Source organism: Xenopus laevis, chromosome 1S (assembly GCF_017654675.1).
Source record: "Xenopus laevis strain J_2021 chromosome 1S, Xenopus_laevis_v10.1, whole genome shotgun sequence".
Lineage (NCBI taxonomy): Eukaryota > Metazoa > Chordata > Amphibia > Anura > Pipidae > Xenopus > Xenopus laevis.
This window is the reverse complement of record NC_054372.1, coordinates 130,146,508-130,166,344: the sequence shown is the minus strand read 5'-3', so window position 1 is coordinate 130,166,344 and position 19,837 is coordinate 130,146,508. Positions and strand designations below refer to the sequence as shown.

General features: G+C 37.9%; 1 protein-coding gene across 4 annotated transcripts; it reads left to right on the top strand.

Moving 5' to 3' along the window:
* The first annotated feature begins 2,290 nt into the window (after window positions 1–2,290).
* ap1g2.S (adaptor related protein complex 1 subunit gamma 2 S homeolog) lies at window positions 2,291–18,786 on the top strand. Of its 4 annotated transcripts, none has more exons than XM_018243926.2 (22): window positions 2,291–2,431; window positions 2,687–2,891; window positions 5,156–5,280; window positions 5,718–5,859; window positions 6,088–6,184; window positions 6,781–6,857; window positions 7,266–7,358; window positions 8,654–8,734; window positions 8,832–8,930; window positions 9,533–9,588; window positions 10,505–10,618; window positions 11,590–11,730; window positions 11,810–11,864; window positions 12,045–12,167; window positions 12,386–12,469; window positions 12,735–12,862; window positions 13,321–13,425; window positions 14,670–14,808; window positions 14,873–15,011; window positions 15,887–16,047; window positions 17,398–17,496; window positions 17,595–18,786. In XM_018243926.2, the coding sequence occupies exons 2-22, from the start codon at window positions 2,691–2,693 to the stop codon at window positions 17,694–17,696; spliced, it is 2,361 nt and encodes a 786-aa protein (XP_018099415.1). In that variant the 5' UTR covers window positions 2,291–2,431; window positions 2,687–2,690; the 3' UTR covers window positions 17,697–18,786. The 4 variants fall into 4 exon arrangements, with proteins under 4 accessions (XP_018099415.1, XP_041436118.1, XP_041436119.1 ...); XM_041580184.1 differs by having other exon boundaries at window positions 2,312–2,431; window positions 12,386–12,463; XM_018243925.2 differs by having other exon boundaries at window positions 2,430–2,553.
* Window positions 18,787–19,837: the final 1,051 nt, after the last annotated feature.

The following is a 19,837-nucleotide window of genomic DNA, read 5'->3' as shown; positions in this document are numbered from 1 at the left end:
CAAAACTCATGTGATGATTGGGCAGGTTAAGGTTGAAATTTGGGAGACCATTGCAAGTTTGGGTTGGGTGTGGGCCAGACTGGGGAATACACTCCCCCTCTGCTTACAAAGATTTCCTTTGTTGGAACCAGAGGTGTGAGCAGAAGTAGCATATGGAGTGGGAACATGTGGGTATGGGTTGATTGCGGGTCCTACAATGGCAACATTTTGTGGGTTAGGGTTAGGCATGGGTTGAGTTCTTCATGACTTGCACATCTCTATCTGCTTGCTCTATAGTTACACCCATGTAAACATATGTAATGAAAAGCATCCACACTCTTAAAGGGGTTGTTCACCTTTAAATGAACTTTTAGTATGATGTGGAGAGGGATATTCTGAGACAATTTGCAATTGGGTTTCATTTTTTATCATTTAAGGTTTTTGACTTATTTAGCTTTTTATTCAGAAACTCTTCAATTTGAATCTTAACCAATCTGGTTGCTAGGGTGCAAATTCCCCTAGCAACCATGCATTGATTTAAATAAGAAACTGGAATATGAACAGGAGAGGGGCTGAATAGAAAGATGAGGAATACCAAGTAGCAATAACAATACATTTGTAGCCTTACAGAGCATTTGTTTTTTAGAAGGGGGTCTCTGACACCCATTTAAATGCTGCAAAGAGTCTGAAGAAAAAGGCAAATAACTATAAAACTATTACAAATTTTTTTTAAAAGTTGCTTAGAATTGGCTATTCTATAACATACTAAAGTTACCTTAAAGTATTGTTCAGTGTAAAAATAAAAAGTGGGTAAATAGATAGGCTGTGCAAAATAAAAAAAATTTCTAATATACCGTAGTTAGTTAGCCAAAAATGTAATGTATAAAGGCTGGAGTGATTTGATGTATAACATGTCAGTCAGAACACTACTTCCTGCTTTTCAGTTCTCTTGGTTTACACTGACTGGTTACCCTGGCTACCAGGCAGTAACCAATCAGAGACTTGAGGGGGGGGCACATGGGTCATACCTGTTGCTTTTGAATCTGAGCTGAATGCTGAGGATCAGTTACAAACTCACTGAACAGAAATGTACCATGTGGCCCCCCTTCAAGTCGCTGACTAACTCAGACTTATAGAGCTGAAAAGCAGGAAGTTGGATTCTGGCTGTTTTATTAGAGATCTGTTCACTCCAGTCTTTATACATTACATTTTTGGCTAACTATATTAGAAACATTTTTTATTTTGCACAGCCTATCTATTTACACAGTTTTCATTTTCACACTGAACTATTCCTTTAAAGGTGAACCACCCCTTTAAGATGGCCATAGATGCAAAGATCCGATCATTCGATTCCTCGACCGTTTGGACTTATCGGACTTCCCCATCTCCCGACCTGCCGATAACCTTTCAGATCAAATAAAGTAGAAAAAGAACAGATCAGCCGAAAGTTATGTCCGACAAAAGCTTCTCCCACTGAAGATCGGCAGATCGGCAATAGATGCAGAGATATTATCGGCAGCCGACAGAAATTTTCTAACCTGTCCGCTCGACTGAACGACCGATCGGCATGGCACGACAGATGTCAGGACACTCCACATACGGTCCGAAAATCGTACGAATCGAGGATGTGGAAGTTTATATTTAAAAACATATTATCTCATGGTTTAAGTCACTTCTCTTGCAATGCTGCAAACACTGCAGCTCTACCCACCCCTCCCCGGAGTGCTTTTAGTCAATATTTTGCAATGGTGCTCACATATTTTGTTGTAGAGATATCAAAGCAAATACATACATAAAGTTATTAATCCATACTGTTCCATATTATGCAGCAACTTTACTCATGGATAAGACTTTTATTTATATGAAGACTTACTTGGCTCATGGTTCTGCTGATCTTCCGGTTAATAATCAAACATATAATTAACCTTTCTTTACATAGGGATAGCTAAATGCCCCCGCCCATTGCCCCCAGTGTTAAAACTTCCATTTCTTTTGTTGTTTTTTTTTTTTTTACATTGCAATTGATTTTGTTGTATCCTTGTTACAGCTAGTTTTAAGAATATTTTCAAAACACATCAGGTCTAAGCACCATGTGCAGTTCACACATTTCCGTTTCACACTGTGGTGCTGTATTTATTTGTAAAGGGATTAAGCCACTTTACTTTTTAGTGAATCATCTCTCAGCAAGTAGACTGGTTTGCATGGCAGTAAAAATGCACTGGCCATAAAGACTCAAAGGGAAATCACTTATGTTTTGGGTTAGTTAAGGGTTAATGACAGTTCTTTAGCTCTGTCCATGAGAACAAATTCCTTGTTCTGCAGGTCTTTATTGTGCTGAAGGAGCACTGCACAATAATCTACAGTTCTTGCTGACAGGGAACTCCCCATTTGCTGTGTAACTTCAGGTGTCACTATTTTTCAGGAAGTGAGGTGCCGTCATAAAGTGATCCAGGTAAGAAGCAGGTGTAAGAGTCAGAGCAAGAAAGACCGAAAGAGAAAAAAGAACTATTTCAAGAGGGAACTAAAGGAACTTGATGGTGCATGTTTCCTGGGGAGCAGAGCTGCTTAATTTAAGTACAGTTGTTTATTCATGTCTGCACAGCTTAATTTGTATTACATCTTCGATTTTGTGTTGTAACATATGTAGTAACATATTAACTTAACTAAAAAAAATTGACCAATCTATCTTGTATTTATTTATATTTAGTATAATGGGTCCTCCATTAAAGCTGCATGAACTGATCCAAGAGATCCGCAGTGCGAAAACACAGAGTGAAGAGCGAGAAGTGATCCAGCGAGAGTGTGCCGATATACGCTCTTCCTTTCGAGATGAGGACTCATTGTACAGGGGCCGGAGCCTAGCCAAATTACTTTATGTCCATATGCTGGGGTATCCCGCACACTTTGGACAGGTATGTGGGATGATTTCTGACTGGTGATTGAGTGGCAGTTCTTGTGGGATAGGATCATTTATTTTTTCAGTAACAAACTCTTTTATAGCTGTGAATTTATGATCAATTTTAGGGGACCTATGGTGTCTGATGGAACAACACACATAAACTGTGTGGTCTCACTATTTACAGGCTTATGGAGTAAGGCTAGTGGCACACAGAGTGTTTTCCCTCCAGCATACATCAGTCAGGAATGTGCATTCAACTACCCCTGATTTCAGTGGAAATGCTTTTAATACCACTGGTACTGAAAACCCGTTGCATTAGTGATGTCATGCGGTTCCAATTGAGGTGATTGGGAGGTGGCAGATTCCAGAAAGCTCAGTATATGAAGCAGATTTCAGCAAAACTCAGTACATGAAGGGGCCCATTTACTTAGCTCGAGTGAAGGAATAGAGGGAAAAAAAATTCGAATTTCCAATGGTTTTTTTTGGCTACTTCGACCATCGAATGGGCTACTTCGACCCTCGACTACGACTTCGATTCGAACGTTTCGAACTAAAAATCGTTCGACTATTCGACCATTTGATAGTCGAAGTACTGTCTCTTTAAGAAAAAACTTCGACCCCCTAGTTCGCCACCTAAAAGCTACCGAGGTCAATGTTAGCCTATGGTGAAGGTCCCCATAGGCTTTCTAAGCATTTTTTGGTCAAACAAAAATCGTTCGTTTGATCGATGGATTAAAATCCTTCGAATCTAACTATTCAAAGGATTTAATCATTCGATCGAACGAATAGCGCTAAATCCTTCGACTTCGACATTCGAAGTTGAAGGATTTAACTTCGACAGTCGAATATCGAGGGTTAATTAACCCTCGATATTTGACCCTAAGTAAATCTGCCTCGAAGTGTCAAGTACCATGGTTGCAACACAGTGATCTGTCATAGACAGGCAGTGAGTACCACTGCATCTTGCACCTGTTGGCATGCAGACAGGATGCAAAGTGCAAAAAACATGGTGGTTTTCACCTTTACGACCTGCATTTTGTATCAAGGCCTACTGTGTGATTTTTAACATAAAATAGCTTTTTATGGAGCAGGCTGATACATTTACATATGTGCAGAAGCTCAGCTTTCTATTGTTAAAGGACCAGTAACACCAAAAATTAAAGTATTTTAAAGGAAAACTAAACACAAAAAATTAATATGGCTGAAAATGTCATATTTTACATAATGAACTTATCATACCATCCTAAAGTTTTAGCATCTTAATAGCAGAAATGATCCAGGACTTCAAACTAGTAACAGGGGTCACTATATTGGAACACTTACATGCTCAATGGGCTCTAAGCAGCCGATGAGAAGCTACACTTAGGGGTCATCTCATATTTACAAAAAAAAATGTAGTTTGTCTGTAAGGTAACCTTTTGCCATAGGGCTGATTATTAAATTCTGATGCTAATTGTACTAGTTTCTGTGCTGCTATGTAGTAATTATCTGTATTAATTACTAATCAGCTCTATGTTGTGACATTTATATTCTATGTGTACTGTATATTGTGAGTCGGTCCCTAAGCTCAGTAAGTGATAGCAGCACAGAGCATTTGCAGTGAATCAGCAGAAAAGAAGATGGGAACCCATAGGGGTATCTTTGGAGGCACAGATCTTCACTGCTAAAGGGCTATGGTAGCCTTAGGCTAGTACAGAAGCCCAAAACATAATGTACAACATTTCTCCTTTAAAGTAATGGCTATATAATATACTCAGACATGTTGCTATAGTTTATATACATAAGCTGCCATATAGCCACAGGGGCAGCCATTGAAGCTGGTAAAAAAGGAGAAAAGGCACAGGTTACATAGCAGATAACAGATGACCCCTGTCAAATACAATGGTTATCTGTTATCTTCTATGTAGCCTGTGTCCTTTCTCCTTTTTTCCAGCTTGAATGACAGCCTCCATGGCTATACAGCAGCTTTGATAATATAAAGTATAGCAGTCTTAAAGGCAAACACAACCTTTTAACAGTGCAGGTCAACACCACATTATATTTAATTACTTTGATACGCTTTCTGTTTTTGATGTTACAGTTCCTTTAAGTGGTGAGGGTAGGCGTTTCCTAGGCAAGCTTGTAGGTTGAGTATAAGGAAAGACACAAGAAAAAAGGATTAAGCACCACAGATTCATAGATTGAATACATAAAATTGTTCTTTGCCTGCTGTTGCGTACAGTAGTTCCTATTATATAAAATTAATTTATGGTTCTTTAATGTATCCATTAATGCTAGATGGAGTGTTTGAAGCTGATTGCATCTTCGAAGTTCACTGACAAACGTATTGGATACCTTGGTGCAATGATGTTATTGGATGAGAGGCAGGATGCTCACTTATTAATAACCAATAGCATGAAAAGGTGAGATTGAGAAAAAAGAACATTACACAACCATTGGCCAAGTAAATGTAGAAATGTACAGGACATGTGGTTCTAATAAAAAATTAATCCTGCAGGACTACTGACTTTACGTGAAACTGTAGCACAAGTACACTCTTTGAAATCTGGAACAGCTTTTCCTACTCTTCATTAGTGATTGGCAACCTTGACCCGTTTCAATTCACCAAACATTTGCAAAATGGTAAAAATTTGCCAAATGCATTGAAGTCTATGCGCGACAATGTTTTTCACCCATTGGAGTCTATGGGTGTCTTTTGCTTTTGCTCATCACTACCCTTGATATTTAAAAATAAGAACATTTAGAAATTGATCTGGAAACCATCTATTTTTTTTTCTACTGTAAAGTTCTTTCAACTTTGGCTTCATCTAGACTTACTCAAGTTTTATATTACCCTTAGGGATCTGGAGCATAGCTCCCCAGTGATTAAGGGGCTGGCTCTCTGCACTCTGGCCTGTCTGGGATCAACAGAGATGTGTCGGGATCTGGCTGGGGAGGTAGAACAACTACTGCAGAACTCCACTGGTCATGTTAAGAAAAAGGTAAAGAAAAGGAAACCAAGGAAGTGATAGGAAATGTTCACTCTTTAAAATAAACAATTCCATAATAAGGCATTGAATGGGGAGATAGGGTCAAAGATTCACTGAATGTTTAGTCAGTTAATTTAAGATATGTATTTTTTTAATAAAGCTTTGTTAATATGGAATTACTTATATCAAATACACTTTGTTAATATGTTTTCTGTCCATAACCCCAAATTTACTCACCAGGCAGTATTATGTGCTGTGCATATCATCAGGAAGGTTCCAGAATTGGTGGAAATGTTTGTTCCAGTGAGTGAGGAGCTGCTAGGAGAAAAGAGGCATGGTAAGACTGGACGCAGTAAGGGACATTTACGGAAACAGTGGCTGGGAAGTTATGATGCAATGGGAAATGTATTTATAGAAACTATATGAAGAGAGAGATGAGTTAGGGTAAAAATCAGGGTTAAATTGGAATTAATCTCTTAAAGCAATTGGCATGATGACACTGTAGAGACATGTTAATGAATAATGACAGGTATTTCATTCATGTTTCACTGGGTACACAGGTTTTCATAAGGCGACAGGCTGCATAGTTAGTGCAGGCAACGCAGAGACACATAATGGGACACTTATTTAATGCAGTTGACACATGCGTGTAAAGGTAAATCATGTGTAAATCAAGAGAGGAGGCAAGTTGTATGTTAATAGTCATAGCCACTCTGTGAAAATACATATCTATACGGAAGTAGTTATTTAAGTAGTAATACCAAGCGGGAGACTTATTTTGAATAAGTAGAAAGTAAGTCAACGCTGAACTGAAGCCACAATATTTAGGACATTACCAAGTGCCAGTTAAGGGGTAGACAAGTAAATGTGCACCTGAGAAAAACAATGTATAGATATAGGTATTCTGTTAATTAACTGTGGAAGTATTTTCAGGTGTGCTTTACGGAGCTGTTCTGCTGGTCACAGAGATCTGTCAACAACAACCAGAGGCTTGCAAACGTTTCTGCAAGGTGAGGAATATATATTCCTCAACGTGAGAAATTTAATCTATGGAATTTTCTATTTTTAGCTCATAGCTAAAACAGTTGCAGTATTGAGACTATGTAGGAATATTAAGGGACACGTGTAATAATGGTAATCTTGGAGAAATATACTGTATTATGGTTAAACTAGTTTGAATGCAAACTTAAATTAAATGAAGTTGAAGTTCCTATCCAGAAAACTGAAATTATTATCCATTGTTGTGTTGGGATCAAAATAGCAAATATAATTTCTGTTTTCATTACTTATCTCCCACTGTCATTATTATGTTTTATTTCTCCAGTTTGTAGAAGACAAGGGCAATATATACTGTATATGTTGTTTAGGAAGAAGAATATATATTTTTATTTCCTCACATGCTCTGTACTGTTCCCCAGCTCCTCCCGCTACTCCTGCAGAAACTCAAACAGATTATGTCTGGTTATTCTCCAGATCATGTAGTGTCTGGTGTTACTGATCCTTTCTTACAGGTAAATGCATAGTGGCCCTGCCCAATTTACTATTGTTCTGTGCCTAACCCATACACAGCCAATCCCCACTGGTTATAATGTCTCTTTTCACTCCAAATTCCTCTTTCCCCCATTTTCAGCGGCTGCATCTTTTGTATTGCTTTGCTTCCTTCTCTGCTTCACACTGATGACTATATATACCTTAAAGGGCATCTCACCAAAAAATCTTTTTTAGCATACTAAAAGAAATTGTAATTCAACAAAACTTGTCAATATACATTCAATAAGCACTTCATTGGTACTTTAGATCCATATAGATTTACAACTAGAAGAGGATCTGGAGACTGCAGCCTGTAGCAACCATACTATATACAGCAGATATAGTGTGTATATATATATATATATATATATATATATATATATATATATATATATATATATATATATATATATATATATATATATAAATGGCAATATCCATGTCTTAAAAGCAATTCATATTTTAGGAATTCATACTAGTTTTATAGGGCCTATATACCCTCAACATGTGTTGCTGAAATGTGTTTCATACATTGTAATCTTTATTCTACCATAACTTTATTATATTACATTGTAAAAAATAAAAAAGAACATGTTTTCCCTGCTATCAGGAGTTTCAAGCCTTATCAGCTGCCTAGACAAATATCACTTCCATGAAGTTAGGTCAAACTCCCTGCCTGACTCCCTGTATGGTGATTGTAACATATAGGAGTACTATATAGTGATGGGTGAAAAATTAACGAAACGGCGCCAGCGTCTCGTTTTTGACGCCGGAGTCCATTTATTTGACGCCGGCAAATTTTTGAGGACGTTTCGCGAATTTATTCGCCGGCGGTGAATCACCCGAATTCGCGCCTGGCGAATAAATTCGCCCATCACTAGTACTATACCGTATGACGTGATAAAACATGTAGTGGCCAGCACGGCTGTATGACAATGGCAGTTTAGGCAAGTATAAAACTGCACGCTGAGCTAGTTATTCCTTCACAGAAGCCAGGGAGCAAAACAAAACTATAAATAATTAAACATTTACCCCTTGATGTTTCCATTTGATAATACAAAGGAAATACATTTATAGTGACCTTTTAATCTGATTTGCAATTGCCTTACCATTCATTTGTTGAATATATCCTAGTATCGTTTAGCATCTTGCATCTTCAATAATACCCTATTCCCCTTATCATCTTAGATTTCATTCATGTTATGAATAAATTCTCTATTCCAATTAGTGCCTGCACATTACCTACCTCATAATACTTTACCCTTGTTTTTCTCAGGTTCGCCTTCTGCATCTTCTAAAGATTTTGGGACAAAATGATGAAAGTGTATGTGATGCAATGAGTGATCTGCTAGCTCAGGTGAAAGAAGGAGAATAAGGTTAAAGGGGGAGGCTGCAAGGGGAATTACAAAAGTGATATATGTACACATGACATAAGAATATACCTCTCTCTGTAGGTATCTACTTGCACAGATACACAGTCTAATGCTGGGAATTCTGTATTATATGAAACTGTGCTTACAATAGTGGATACCAAATCTGCAAGTGGTTTGCGGGTGAGTACTGGGTTGGGGTTGCTTTCAGAGATCTACACGGACCATTTACATAGACCAATAATTTTCTCACTATTAAATTCAGAGATACCATGGCATAAATGTAGACATACATATACAAATGGCTCTCTTGTCAATTGTTTTTTTTTTATAAACAACATATTTCTAATAATTATTAAAAAGTATACAAGTTAACTCATATAGACAGACTCACAGGCCAACCTCACTATAGCATCCTATTTAAAGATGAACATTGGCCATCATATTGCCTAGGTTGACTCTCTGTGTATTGGTTTGGAGCAACTGATTGGACCATGTGCCACATATTTCACATGCCCACATAAAGCCAGTCTATTGGCACAACGGACAAAATATGTTGCCTGTACATTTTGTCTTTCTGTATGTGTGTCCACAGTGCACACTTCTTGGTCAAATTTCGCTTAGGAATTCCTGTGTGTGATGGTGTAGACAAGTCAAGCACTCTTTGGACAAAAACAGTGAAGTACTTTAGATCTAGTGTGCCTTGCTGTAACACTTTCCAACAGAGATGAACTAGCCTCTTATGTTTAGATCCTTACCAGCTAACTACATTCTCTTCAATACAGGTTCTTGCTGTTAACATCCTGGGACGGTTTTTACTCAGTAATGATAAAAACATCAGGTACCACCACTGTGTGCACCACCACTGTGTGCACCACTTTATTATATAATATATAATTATTCTTGCAGTCTCAATGGGGTGATCCTAGGGTGGAATGAAGTAGACAACAGGTGAGCTATGGGTGTGTGTGGATAGTGATAAGCATTGGGGTGCAAGGGCCCTGTATTAACTGTCTAGCTAAAGGCAACAAATGGTGAATTCATTCATACTGCCTAGTACTGTCAGGGGCGACTCTTTGCACCACCTGCTTGACGAGCAAAAAATTGTTCCAGCCTTTGAGAATGTGCATAGGTAGGCCTGTGGGCTCCCATATGCATCTGCTACATGTTTATTATTCACTGCACTCAGGTAGGTGCATTTGATGTCATGTACTTACTGCTTGCTCAAGCTACAGAGCTTCTTTGTGTCACTGACCATTATTCTTTTATTCTTGCACTGCATATTCCATTAAAGGTGCAACTAATACATGGGCATAGTGAGCAGCTGTTCTGTTTGCTTTGCAAGCAGTAAGTGTATTTTTGGCTAAGGACCCTGTTACACAAGGTGTTTTCTCCAACAGACCAACTTCCTTCTGTCCAAAAACAGCTGTGCATTCACATACCAGGCATTGATCTGTTCACAGATGGTGTATTTTTGCAAAGAAATGTGAAAGTATGCATTTTCACGCTAAAATACATCCAGTCTGTGAACTAACAAGCCTATGTTGTGCCTGTCAATGCACAGTGATTTCTGGGATGAAGCAAGTGGATCAGTGTTGTTTTCTCCCAAGGCGTGTGACATGGTCATAATGGTACCAATGGTTGTAAATGAGCTCTATCATTTTTAAAGTATTTTCTATTACACATGCTAATAAAACATACATTTATGTTCGTGTATTTAAGCTATAGTTTACTTTGTAGAACTTTTTTTTTTGCAGATATGTTGCTCTTACATCTCTGAATCGGTTGGTACAGTCAGACTATGCGGCTGTTCAGAGACATCGAGGCACTATTGTGGAATGTCTCAGACAAACAGATAGTTCCTTAAACAAGTAAGAAATAATCAACATGGTACCAAAACACCTACTTGCAATTATATCATTTTATTTTCTATGAGGCTTGAACACCAAGGTGATTTGTTTGTCCCAATAGCATTTGCTTTTTTCTGTAGAATTGGAGCACATGCGACTGAGATGGGGTAGACAGCATGCGACTCATTGGATTATGTCATGACTACAGATATACAAGCAGGCTTATAGCAACTTGCTTGGAGAATAATATCACTTATTTAGTATTTGTATGACAGTCAAACCCCATTGACTCCTTTTCCACATGTAGATAAATTAATCTTTGAAGTGAAAACCTAGCACTAATTACTTTCTCTTACATACGCCATTTGGTTTTTATGCACACATACATCATAAAAGTCCTTAGGTTTCATTTGTCTCCTTTAAATAACCTGTACTATCTCTCAAAAATGTTCCATTGTAACATGCAGGTGAGTGTAGTGCCTGTTATGCTGTTGGGACAATTTACAGATGCCATGGACAATTAACCTGCACCGTATGCTGCATTGGTTGCTACTATGGGTTATATCTCTGTTGTTTGTATTTTTGCAGAGTAATTACTACTTGGCTAGATCAAGTAATAGTTTTAGTGCCCTAGTTGGACATTCATGTAAAGATTGCATCAGGCACTCACAGATTACACAAACAACATATACAGTACATAGCATAAGGAACACAAATGCATGTTAATCATAGCTTATTGTCTGCCTGCTGCAATCTTTTGTATGAGTCACCTCCTTAAGCTGTTGGTCTGGGGAATGGGCTCTACAAATTGCCTGCAGGAACTAATGTAGGTGACATATCCAGATGTGTGATTTTGTATACAGTAGATGGGATACATTCATTTTAGTCTCTGTGCAACAAAAATAAATACATAGTCATCAAAATGACATAAATATTTGTAGCAAATTTCAGGAATGAGACTTTTACAAACCATATTTTCTACCTTCTTTTAGAAAAGCACTGGAGTTGTGCTTTGCACTAGTGAATGAAACAAATATTCTACCAATGATGAAGGAGATTCAGCGATTCCTGCAGACTTGCCCTCTGGAGCTAAAACAGCAATGCACATCAGGGATATTCCTGTGTGCAGAGAGGTGAGATGCTTCATGCAGAAGACCAATCAAAAATCCATTTATTACAATTACATACAGTAACAGAATGCTTCTATCACAGGTATTCTCCATCAACACGATGGCATATTGATACTATAATGGGGACACTGGTCACAGTAAGTAGTTTCCTGTGAAATCACAGTGGCATACAGTGTATTGTAAATTATTTCGTATGTATGTGACATACTACAATTAAGCTATATATGGAAGCATTTTTATAAACCATCTTTATGGTGTCTACAAATAAACCTGTTAATATTATGTCTATGCCTTCTGTACCCATTTCCTCTCATCAGGCTGGTGAAAGTGTCCGTGATGACACAGTCTCACAACTTATTCACTTGATCAGTGGAGCCTCAGAGCTACATGGTTACATTGTACGCCGACTTTACTTAGCAGTAAGCGAAGACATTGGGCAGGTGAGAATCAGAGAAGGGAGTGAATTAAAGGGATACTCCAGGAATAGAACATGAAAAGTGAGAGATAGAAGGTTTGAACATATGTGTGATTTTATATGTTGTACATGGAGTTGCCTTTAGAAATACATAGATTAGGTGAAAGAGAATAATTATATGAATTGAGGAAATAGATCAATATTATTTGTTCCTTATTATTTTTTTTTTTATTCTTTTTACAGCAACCACTGGTGCAAGTTGCTACTTGGTGCATTGGGGAATATGGAGAGCTTTTGATATCTGGATCAAGTGAAGAGCCAGTAAAGGTTTAATTTGATGTTAAAGAACAAACATATAATATCACATTGAAATTACCATAGATCTGTTAAATTTATGTCACAGCACTGGGAAAATAACCTTTACTATTATAATACTGTGAAAGTGCCGCCTTTAGTATTGATGTAGTAGTGAGACAATGGTGTCAATCCATTAATTTATAATGCCTGTTGTGTAGATGTTTTTGACATAAATACAAGATTAATGATGCCAGGGTGGCAGTCTTAAAGAAATGCTCTTATTTTTATTCCTCAGGTAAGTGAAGATGATGTTCTGGATGTCCTGGAGGGTATCTTGCAATCCCACATCTCCTTGCCTAACACACGGGCCTACACTTTGACTGCCATAATGAAATTAAGCACACGGTTTAAACACTGCACGGAGTAAGTACCACACTATAAATTCCTGTATGAACGTGTGTATGAGTGTGAGTCACCAAGTGTATAAGCTCATTTTTAAAGTCTCTGTTCAGTTCTGAAGGATTTATAGGGGTTAACAGTATATATCAAAGGGGAAAACAGATTGAGCTTTATTTGAACCCTTTCATATATATTTGCATAAAATATGTATCAAGTCTTCACTCTTCACTCTTTGAAACATATGCCTCTTACAATAATTATTTTGATTAACATTCACAAACGACATATACATTGCCAGGTACATACAACTCAAAGAATTCAAGTATTTATGAAAAACATTGTAAACAACAATGAAGTTACTGATTCCATATAAGGATGTTGATTTTAATTTCCAGTTGCAGTGTGTCACTGTCATCATGTACTCTTTAATGTCTAAATCAGAATACACTTTATGTTTTCACATGACTCTTCTTCTCTCTTAGCCGTATACGACGGGTGGTTTCTATCTACAGCAGCTGTCACGATGTAGAGTTGCAACAGAGAGCAGTGGAATATAATGCCATGTTTAAGAAATATGATCACATGAGGTATCATTCTGAAGATCCAAATCAACATAGCGTGTGGGAGCATATTTTAATGTATATAGTATCTTGGAAATAAATAAAGAATATTCTAAAACTTCATTCAGCAGCTGAGGCCTATTAAATCTTATTCTATTCAATCAAAATGGGGGTTATTATACATTAAAATAAGGCTTATGTAACATTAAAGGGATAGTCATGTTTTTTATGGTGTAGTTTTTATTTCTAAATTACATTGTCAACCATATAAAATGTCTGAACCAAGAAGTATAGTTTTTTTTTTAGTAGTAATATTGGTGTGTAGGCAGCCATCTAAGGTCATTTTGCCTGATCCTGTGCTTTAAGAAAGAGCCAGCACTTCAGGATGGAATTGCATTGAGGCAGGCTATTGTCTCTCCAACTCAATGTAACTGAATGAGTCGCAGTGGGACTTGGATTTTTACTGTTGAGTGCTATTCTCATATGTACCAAGGAGCTGTTATCTTGTGTCAGGGAACTGTTGTCTGGTTACCTTCTCATTGTTCCATTGTTAAGATGTTGGGGGGGAAGGAGGGGAGAATGTCAACTTGCAGTGTAGGAGTAAAGAGTGACTGAAGTTTATCAGTGCACAAGTCACATGACTGGGGGCACCTGGGAAACGGACAATATGTCTAGCCCCATGTCAAATTTCAAAATTAAATATTGAAAAACTGATTTCAGTGCACATTTCTGCTGGGGCAGCACTATTAACTGATGTGTTTTGAAGAAAATATGTTTTACGGTGACAGAATCCCTTTAAGAGTTAGGTGCTGGTACTTTTACCTAGCTATGGTTGTTTTTATGGGGCAATGCATTTAATATTTCCCAATGGAAACCTTTTTGTAGCTAGTTACAATTAGCTGCTACTCTCAATAAGTAATATAAGCTTTAAAAAAGCATATGTAGATTGGCTTGTGATTAAAATATCCTGTATTTGGTGTTTGTGTGGGTTTGTGGGGAGGAGTTGCACTATGTAAAGGTGGAAACTAGGATGGGGAGAAAGTGTATGTCCAAACCAGACATAAGGCTTGAACTTTACTGTTCTGATGTAGTACTTATTTGTATATATAGATGCAGAAAACATAGTTAACAAATCTGCTGTCAGGTCTCTAATAATGATAACAATAATATCAGCATAAAGGAAGGGTCTTGTGGTCTGGAAGGGAATCATAATATTGAACTCTCTTGTTGATTTGTGCCTTCTCATAGTTTCTGTCCTTCCATATGTTTAGGTCTGCCATCTTGGAAAAAATGCCCCTGCCAGAGAAATCTACAGAGGATAATGAGCATGCTATGCCTGAACTTAGTGAAGCTAAAAAGAGCATACCCATAGATAATTCCCAAATCAATTCTATACAACCAACAAGCCAGGTAAGTGGAGTGAGGAAATGGCTCTGTCTAACTTTGCCAAGTAGATAACAGTGTAATTCTGCAGGTGACAGACCTCTTGGGGCTTTTGGAAGTGAGCACTGACACAACAATGAATCCATCATCCACTCCTGTTCCGCCTCTACTTCAGAATATCACAAGTGGAAGTAGTTTGCTGGACCTTTTGGATGAGCCCATAAATCATGGTAGGCATAGTCAGATTGTCTGTTTATTTTTTTACCATGTCCAATTAATGCTGCTGCCATATGTGAACCTATTGCCGTGTCTGTGTGTTTATCAACCCAGCCAAACAGTTTGCTATATGTGGCTCAATTTTTGAGTGCCATTGGAGCTATCCTTTCACTTAGGTGCAAGGTATAATAAGGATATCTGAATAAAGTAACCAAAAATATATTGAAGGCCTTACGATGGCATCATGGGCTAACTTGGAGATTTGGAAATTATTTATGTAGACTTGATCTGTGACAATTTTTAGTAACCTTTATTTACTAGACCTTATTAGCAAAATAAAACTTTGTTTCAATGTTTTGTGAGGCCTTTTTATTTTATATGTGTAACTGGAATAAAACAGTTTTGTCATTTTATATCAAAGCAAGAGAAAACCTGAAGCTTATGGGGTAGAGATGGCAGATCTTTTACTGTAACAATAAAAGTGGCAGAATGCAGAGGTGCAAAAGCTGATATATTTGTATATCATAGAAATATATGTAGAAGCTACTGTATGTATTTTATTTGGATGTGAGAGTGTTACAGAAGCTTATGTGGTAGGACAGTCTACTCAAAAAAATTAGTGAAGAGATCACCACAGTCCATTATAGTAAAATTCTGCCACTCTCCATTCATTTCTATGGGATTTTTAAAAGAGTATTTATCAATGGGTGAAAGTGAAAGTTCGCCCTTTGATAACTTTGCCTTTAAAAATCCCATAGAAATGAATGGAGAGTGGCGGAATTTCACTCTGTTGGACTGTGGTGATCTCTAACTTCACTCTTAAATAAAGAAATATACCCCTATGTATATATATGTTTATCTGTCTTCAAATGCATGTTCTTTCTTGTAGCAATACCAACATTAGTTGTGTACAGTAAGGATGGATTACAAGTAGAATTTTCATTTATGCGCCCTCCCTCAAACCCTGCACTTCTTGTTATTACTTCATCTGCCACTAACTCCTCATCCAGCGACATCTCTGATTTTCAGCTGCAAGCAGCTGTGCCAAAGGTAACTCGGTTATTTTCCTCTAAACATTACCCGGGTGTTCTCACTCACTGTCATAAGCATATGTTTTATTTATTGCTTTGTTTATTTTTTGAAAACATAGCATTTGATGTAATGAAATATTCAAAAAGGGGGGTTGTGGGAGCAGTTGAATGGTACATAAAATTTACAAGTAAAATGGAAGTGCAACTGATCTGGGCAATTTAGCTAAAAAACTTACAAAAGAGATGAGTTTGGTCAATGCACATTCCCTGGTCCCGTTTCACTAGTACAGGGAGTTCTCGAGTTACATACACTCACACTTACATACGGGGGCTATTACAGTAACATAGTATGGTTTGCTTGACTTTTATTAGCATTTAGCTTTAATAAACCACCTGCCCCAATCCCCTCTGGTGTGTGTTGTCTACTGCAGAGCACAGAAAGGTAAAAAAAAATACTATATTAAGACAGACATCTGTCTAAGTTGCATTTAATAAGTAAATGTATATTGTTTCAACCCTCATTACAAATTTACAATCCTGCAGACCCTACGTAAAAACCATTGTGCGTCAACATTATTTGGCCGCCCATTGACTTTAACGCGAGCGGCAAATTGACGGGCGCATCAAAATTCGTGGCAAATTAGCGGGAAATTCACACATTTATCGGCAAAGCAAAACAGGACAAATTCGCTCATCACTATATAAGATATTAAAAAAGGAAGGGGATAATACAGTTCTCACCGTTGTTAAGTTGCTGAGAACTGTTCAGTAAATAGAGGTAGGGCATTCTGAGACAGGTATCATCAGCATAGCTAATACCTCTCATGTACTTGACTCAGACACAGATTTAACAAAGTATAACTGGGATCTTATAAGGAAGGCAACATCAACTTATTATACAGTGGAACCTCAATTTACATCCCCTGATTTAAAGTTTTCTCTTATTTTACATTGTTTTTTTGTGGACCCATCTATATACTATGCATAATACATTTCCCTGATTTTACATTTTCCTGGAATTTACACTATTTTTTTCTGGTCCCCTGAAAAACTTACTGTATATTATTACACTGTAGAACCCATTCTCGTGTGGAGAAATCATTATTCAGTTGAATACCAAACTGGATCTGAGCTCGAATAGGCATATTCAAATTTTAAATAAATAAAAATAAACAAATTGCATTGTGGGAACTAAACCAATTTGCATTCAGTTGTCCACATTTTACCTTTGTCATGTGGTTTAAAGGCATACATTTTGCTGTATGTTATGCTTGAAATATTGTAAATGTCTACACAGAGGGCAAGTAAAATGAAAAGTTTGAGGCTCAGTAGGTTCCTGGCCTGATCGTATGTGTTATTTATACTGCAGAGCATCCAAATTCAGCTGCAAGCTCCAAACGGATCTTTAGTCCCTGCTTTTGAAGGAGGATCCGTTACACAATGTATCCGAGTTCTGAATCCCCAGAAGGTACAGAGGAACATGCTATAAGGAAAAAGTAGTCACATACCCTGCGGAACACATTACATCTTTTTCTTAATTTTTTCTCCTTAATTTCTTTCTTACAGGTGCCCCTTAAGATGCGTCTTCGGTTTTCATGTTTGCACAATGGAAATACTGTACAGGAAATGTGTGAAGTCAGCAACTTCCCTTCTGCAACATGGCAGTGATATTGCTCCCTTTAGCTTGTTTAACATCTATATACACACTATAGACACAGTGTGGATAAGGCTACCAGAAAATGAAAGACAGTGAGCTAGGACCGGATTGATTAATAACTGATGGAGAATTTAGCGCTGTTAATTCGATATTAGGAAGACTAGAATAATTAAGAATGTTATAGATGTATTAGCCCCATTGTAGTATTGCAAAAATAATATTTCACTAGTAAGTGGTACCACTTTAAGAGATTTAATTTGCTTTGCATAAAAAAAAAAAGATTGCATCTCACACAATCTTGGCATAGCATCTAAAATTTTTAAATAAAAATGACCTACTACCATGATCCATATTTGCAAAACAAAACATTAAAAGTAAAACAAAAGCAGGTTGCTCTGGGAAAAACATAATCTGGCCTGAAGGAGACAAACAAGCTGAAATGACATCTGGTCACAGAGCAGGGCTGGTGCCACAATAAAGACCTTGAACTTAAATAGGAAACAGTGTGACACAGCAACAAATATAAAATATGCAAAACATTGCTGGGCTATCATTTGTGATTCCAGTATTACACTACTAAGCATGTTACATTTGCTACAGACGCTACACATGCTGTTTTTGTCATTGTATATAAAAAACTTTACATTTGGAGTTCATTTGTCTGGAGGTTAAAAAGGTTTTTTTAAATAAATATTTCTTTTTTTATATCAAGTATACATGTTGCTCTACTTTTCCATAAGTACAAGCAATTCGCAATCATAATTTGTGTAGCATCCGATTTTCATAAAAACAAAATTTATTTGCCTGACCGTGCCAAATTAATCACACCAGATTTATTTCAGACAGTAAATGTTTTTATTAAGTAAAGGTGTATGTGTTTTAATGGCAGTAATCATTTTTCTGTAGCAACTACAGTACCTCTGTTTCACCTGCTGGTGGTGCTGTCTTACTAATGCCCTTTTCCTTGCTTGCCATGACTTTTGCACTAAGGCACTCAAAATAGAGGGACCAGGAGTCTAATTAATAGTAAGAGAAACTAACAGAGATCTGTCCAGCCACTGTTAACCCTTTTTTCTGCCAAATAAATAAAGCTAGCAATTCCCTTAGGCTGTTTGTGTTAATTAGGATTTGTGAGCATAATGAATTCTCCAGCTAATTAATGCTGTGTGGTGATGTTGAGGGGGGGGGTGAGTGAATTTGTGTGAAAGCGGGGGATGCAGGTCGCTGTGATGGAAGGGGGCTCATGTGAGTGGCACAGAGCCAGCCTGTACCTGCCTCCTTCAAGATGACAGACTGCAAGAGACAACAGGGAGAAATAGAGACAGCGCAGTAAAAGAGCAGGGAGAGTGCGCACAGAGTAGCAGATGCATCCGCCATTAAAAAATCAGAATCTCTTACCCTCCCACCAATATCCAGCCATATATATCTCACCCCCACCCGCGTGAGCTCCCTGAGGTGTGAGCTGGCAGCTGTGGGCACTGACCATCTGTGTGCGTGTTCATGTATTCGCGTTTGTGTATGCCCTGCGTGCGCGTAACCAGGCAAAGAGCCTGGCAGGGAGAAAGAGAGAGAGTGGGGCAGAGAGAGAATCACAGACGGGGAACAAGACAACATGAGAGATATGCATTGGCAGTGAAATGGGCAGAAAGAGGCATATAGCGGGAGTTGGCAGAGATACAACGCTGGCGTACAAGCTGGCACAGATGCGGCCCCTTCATAGCTGGCACCTGGTACTTTATTGTGTGGAACAAAAAACGCATGAAACTGAGTGCGGGAGAAAAGGCGAGAAAGGAAATGTTACAACATGAGACCTATCACAAGAAAGGAAGAGAGACTGGCACATGAATGCTCTCCATCTTAATCTTGCTGCTCTGTAACACGACATTGTCATTAAGTGATTATCATGTGTGCGCTGCAGATTGCCCTTTGTGTCTATTTGTCCTGTATATGATATGTGTCCATATATGTGGCCTTGTCATAATGTGAACGTGTCCAGCATTCCACACGAGTCATGGCCTATTACCAAAGATGAGCAACGAAGAGAACTGTGCAAGGTAAAGCGAGACATCCATATGATCGTCACATAAGACTGTCAGCGAGACTCCAAGGGAAGGATACGAGAGACCTCCAGAGAATGGTGAGAAAGACTAAT

Bases quoted from the DNA above. Each gene is read 5' to 3' on its own strand.
- ap1g2.S (XM_018243926.2), top strand. From the start codon at position 2,691: ATGGGTCCTCCATTAAAGCTGCATGAACTGATCCAAGAGATCCGCAGT. The intron at 5,281-5,717 runs GTGAGATTGAGA...TATTACCCTTAG, and splicing joins ATAACCAATAGCATGAAAAG to GGATCTGGAGCATAGCTCCC. The intron at 13,426-14,669 runs GTATCATTCTGA...CCATATGTTTAG, and splicing joins AAGAAATATGATCACATGAG to GTCTGCCATCTTGGAAAAAA.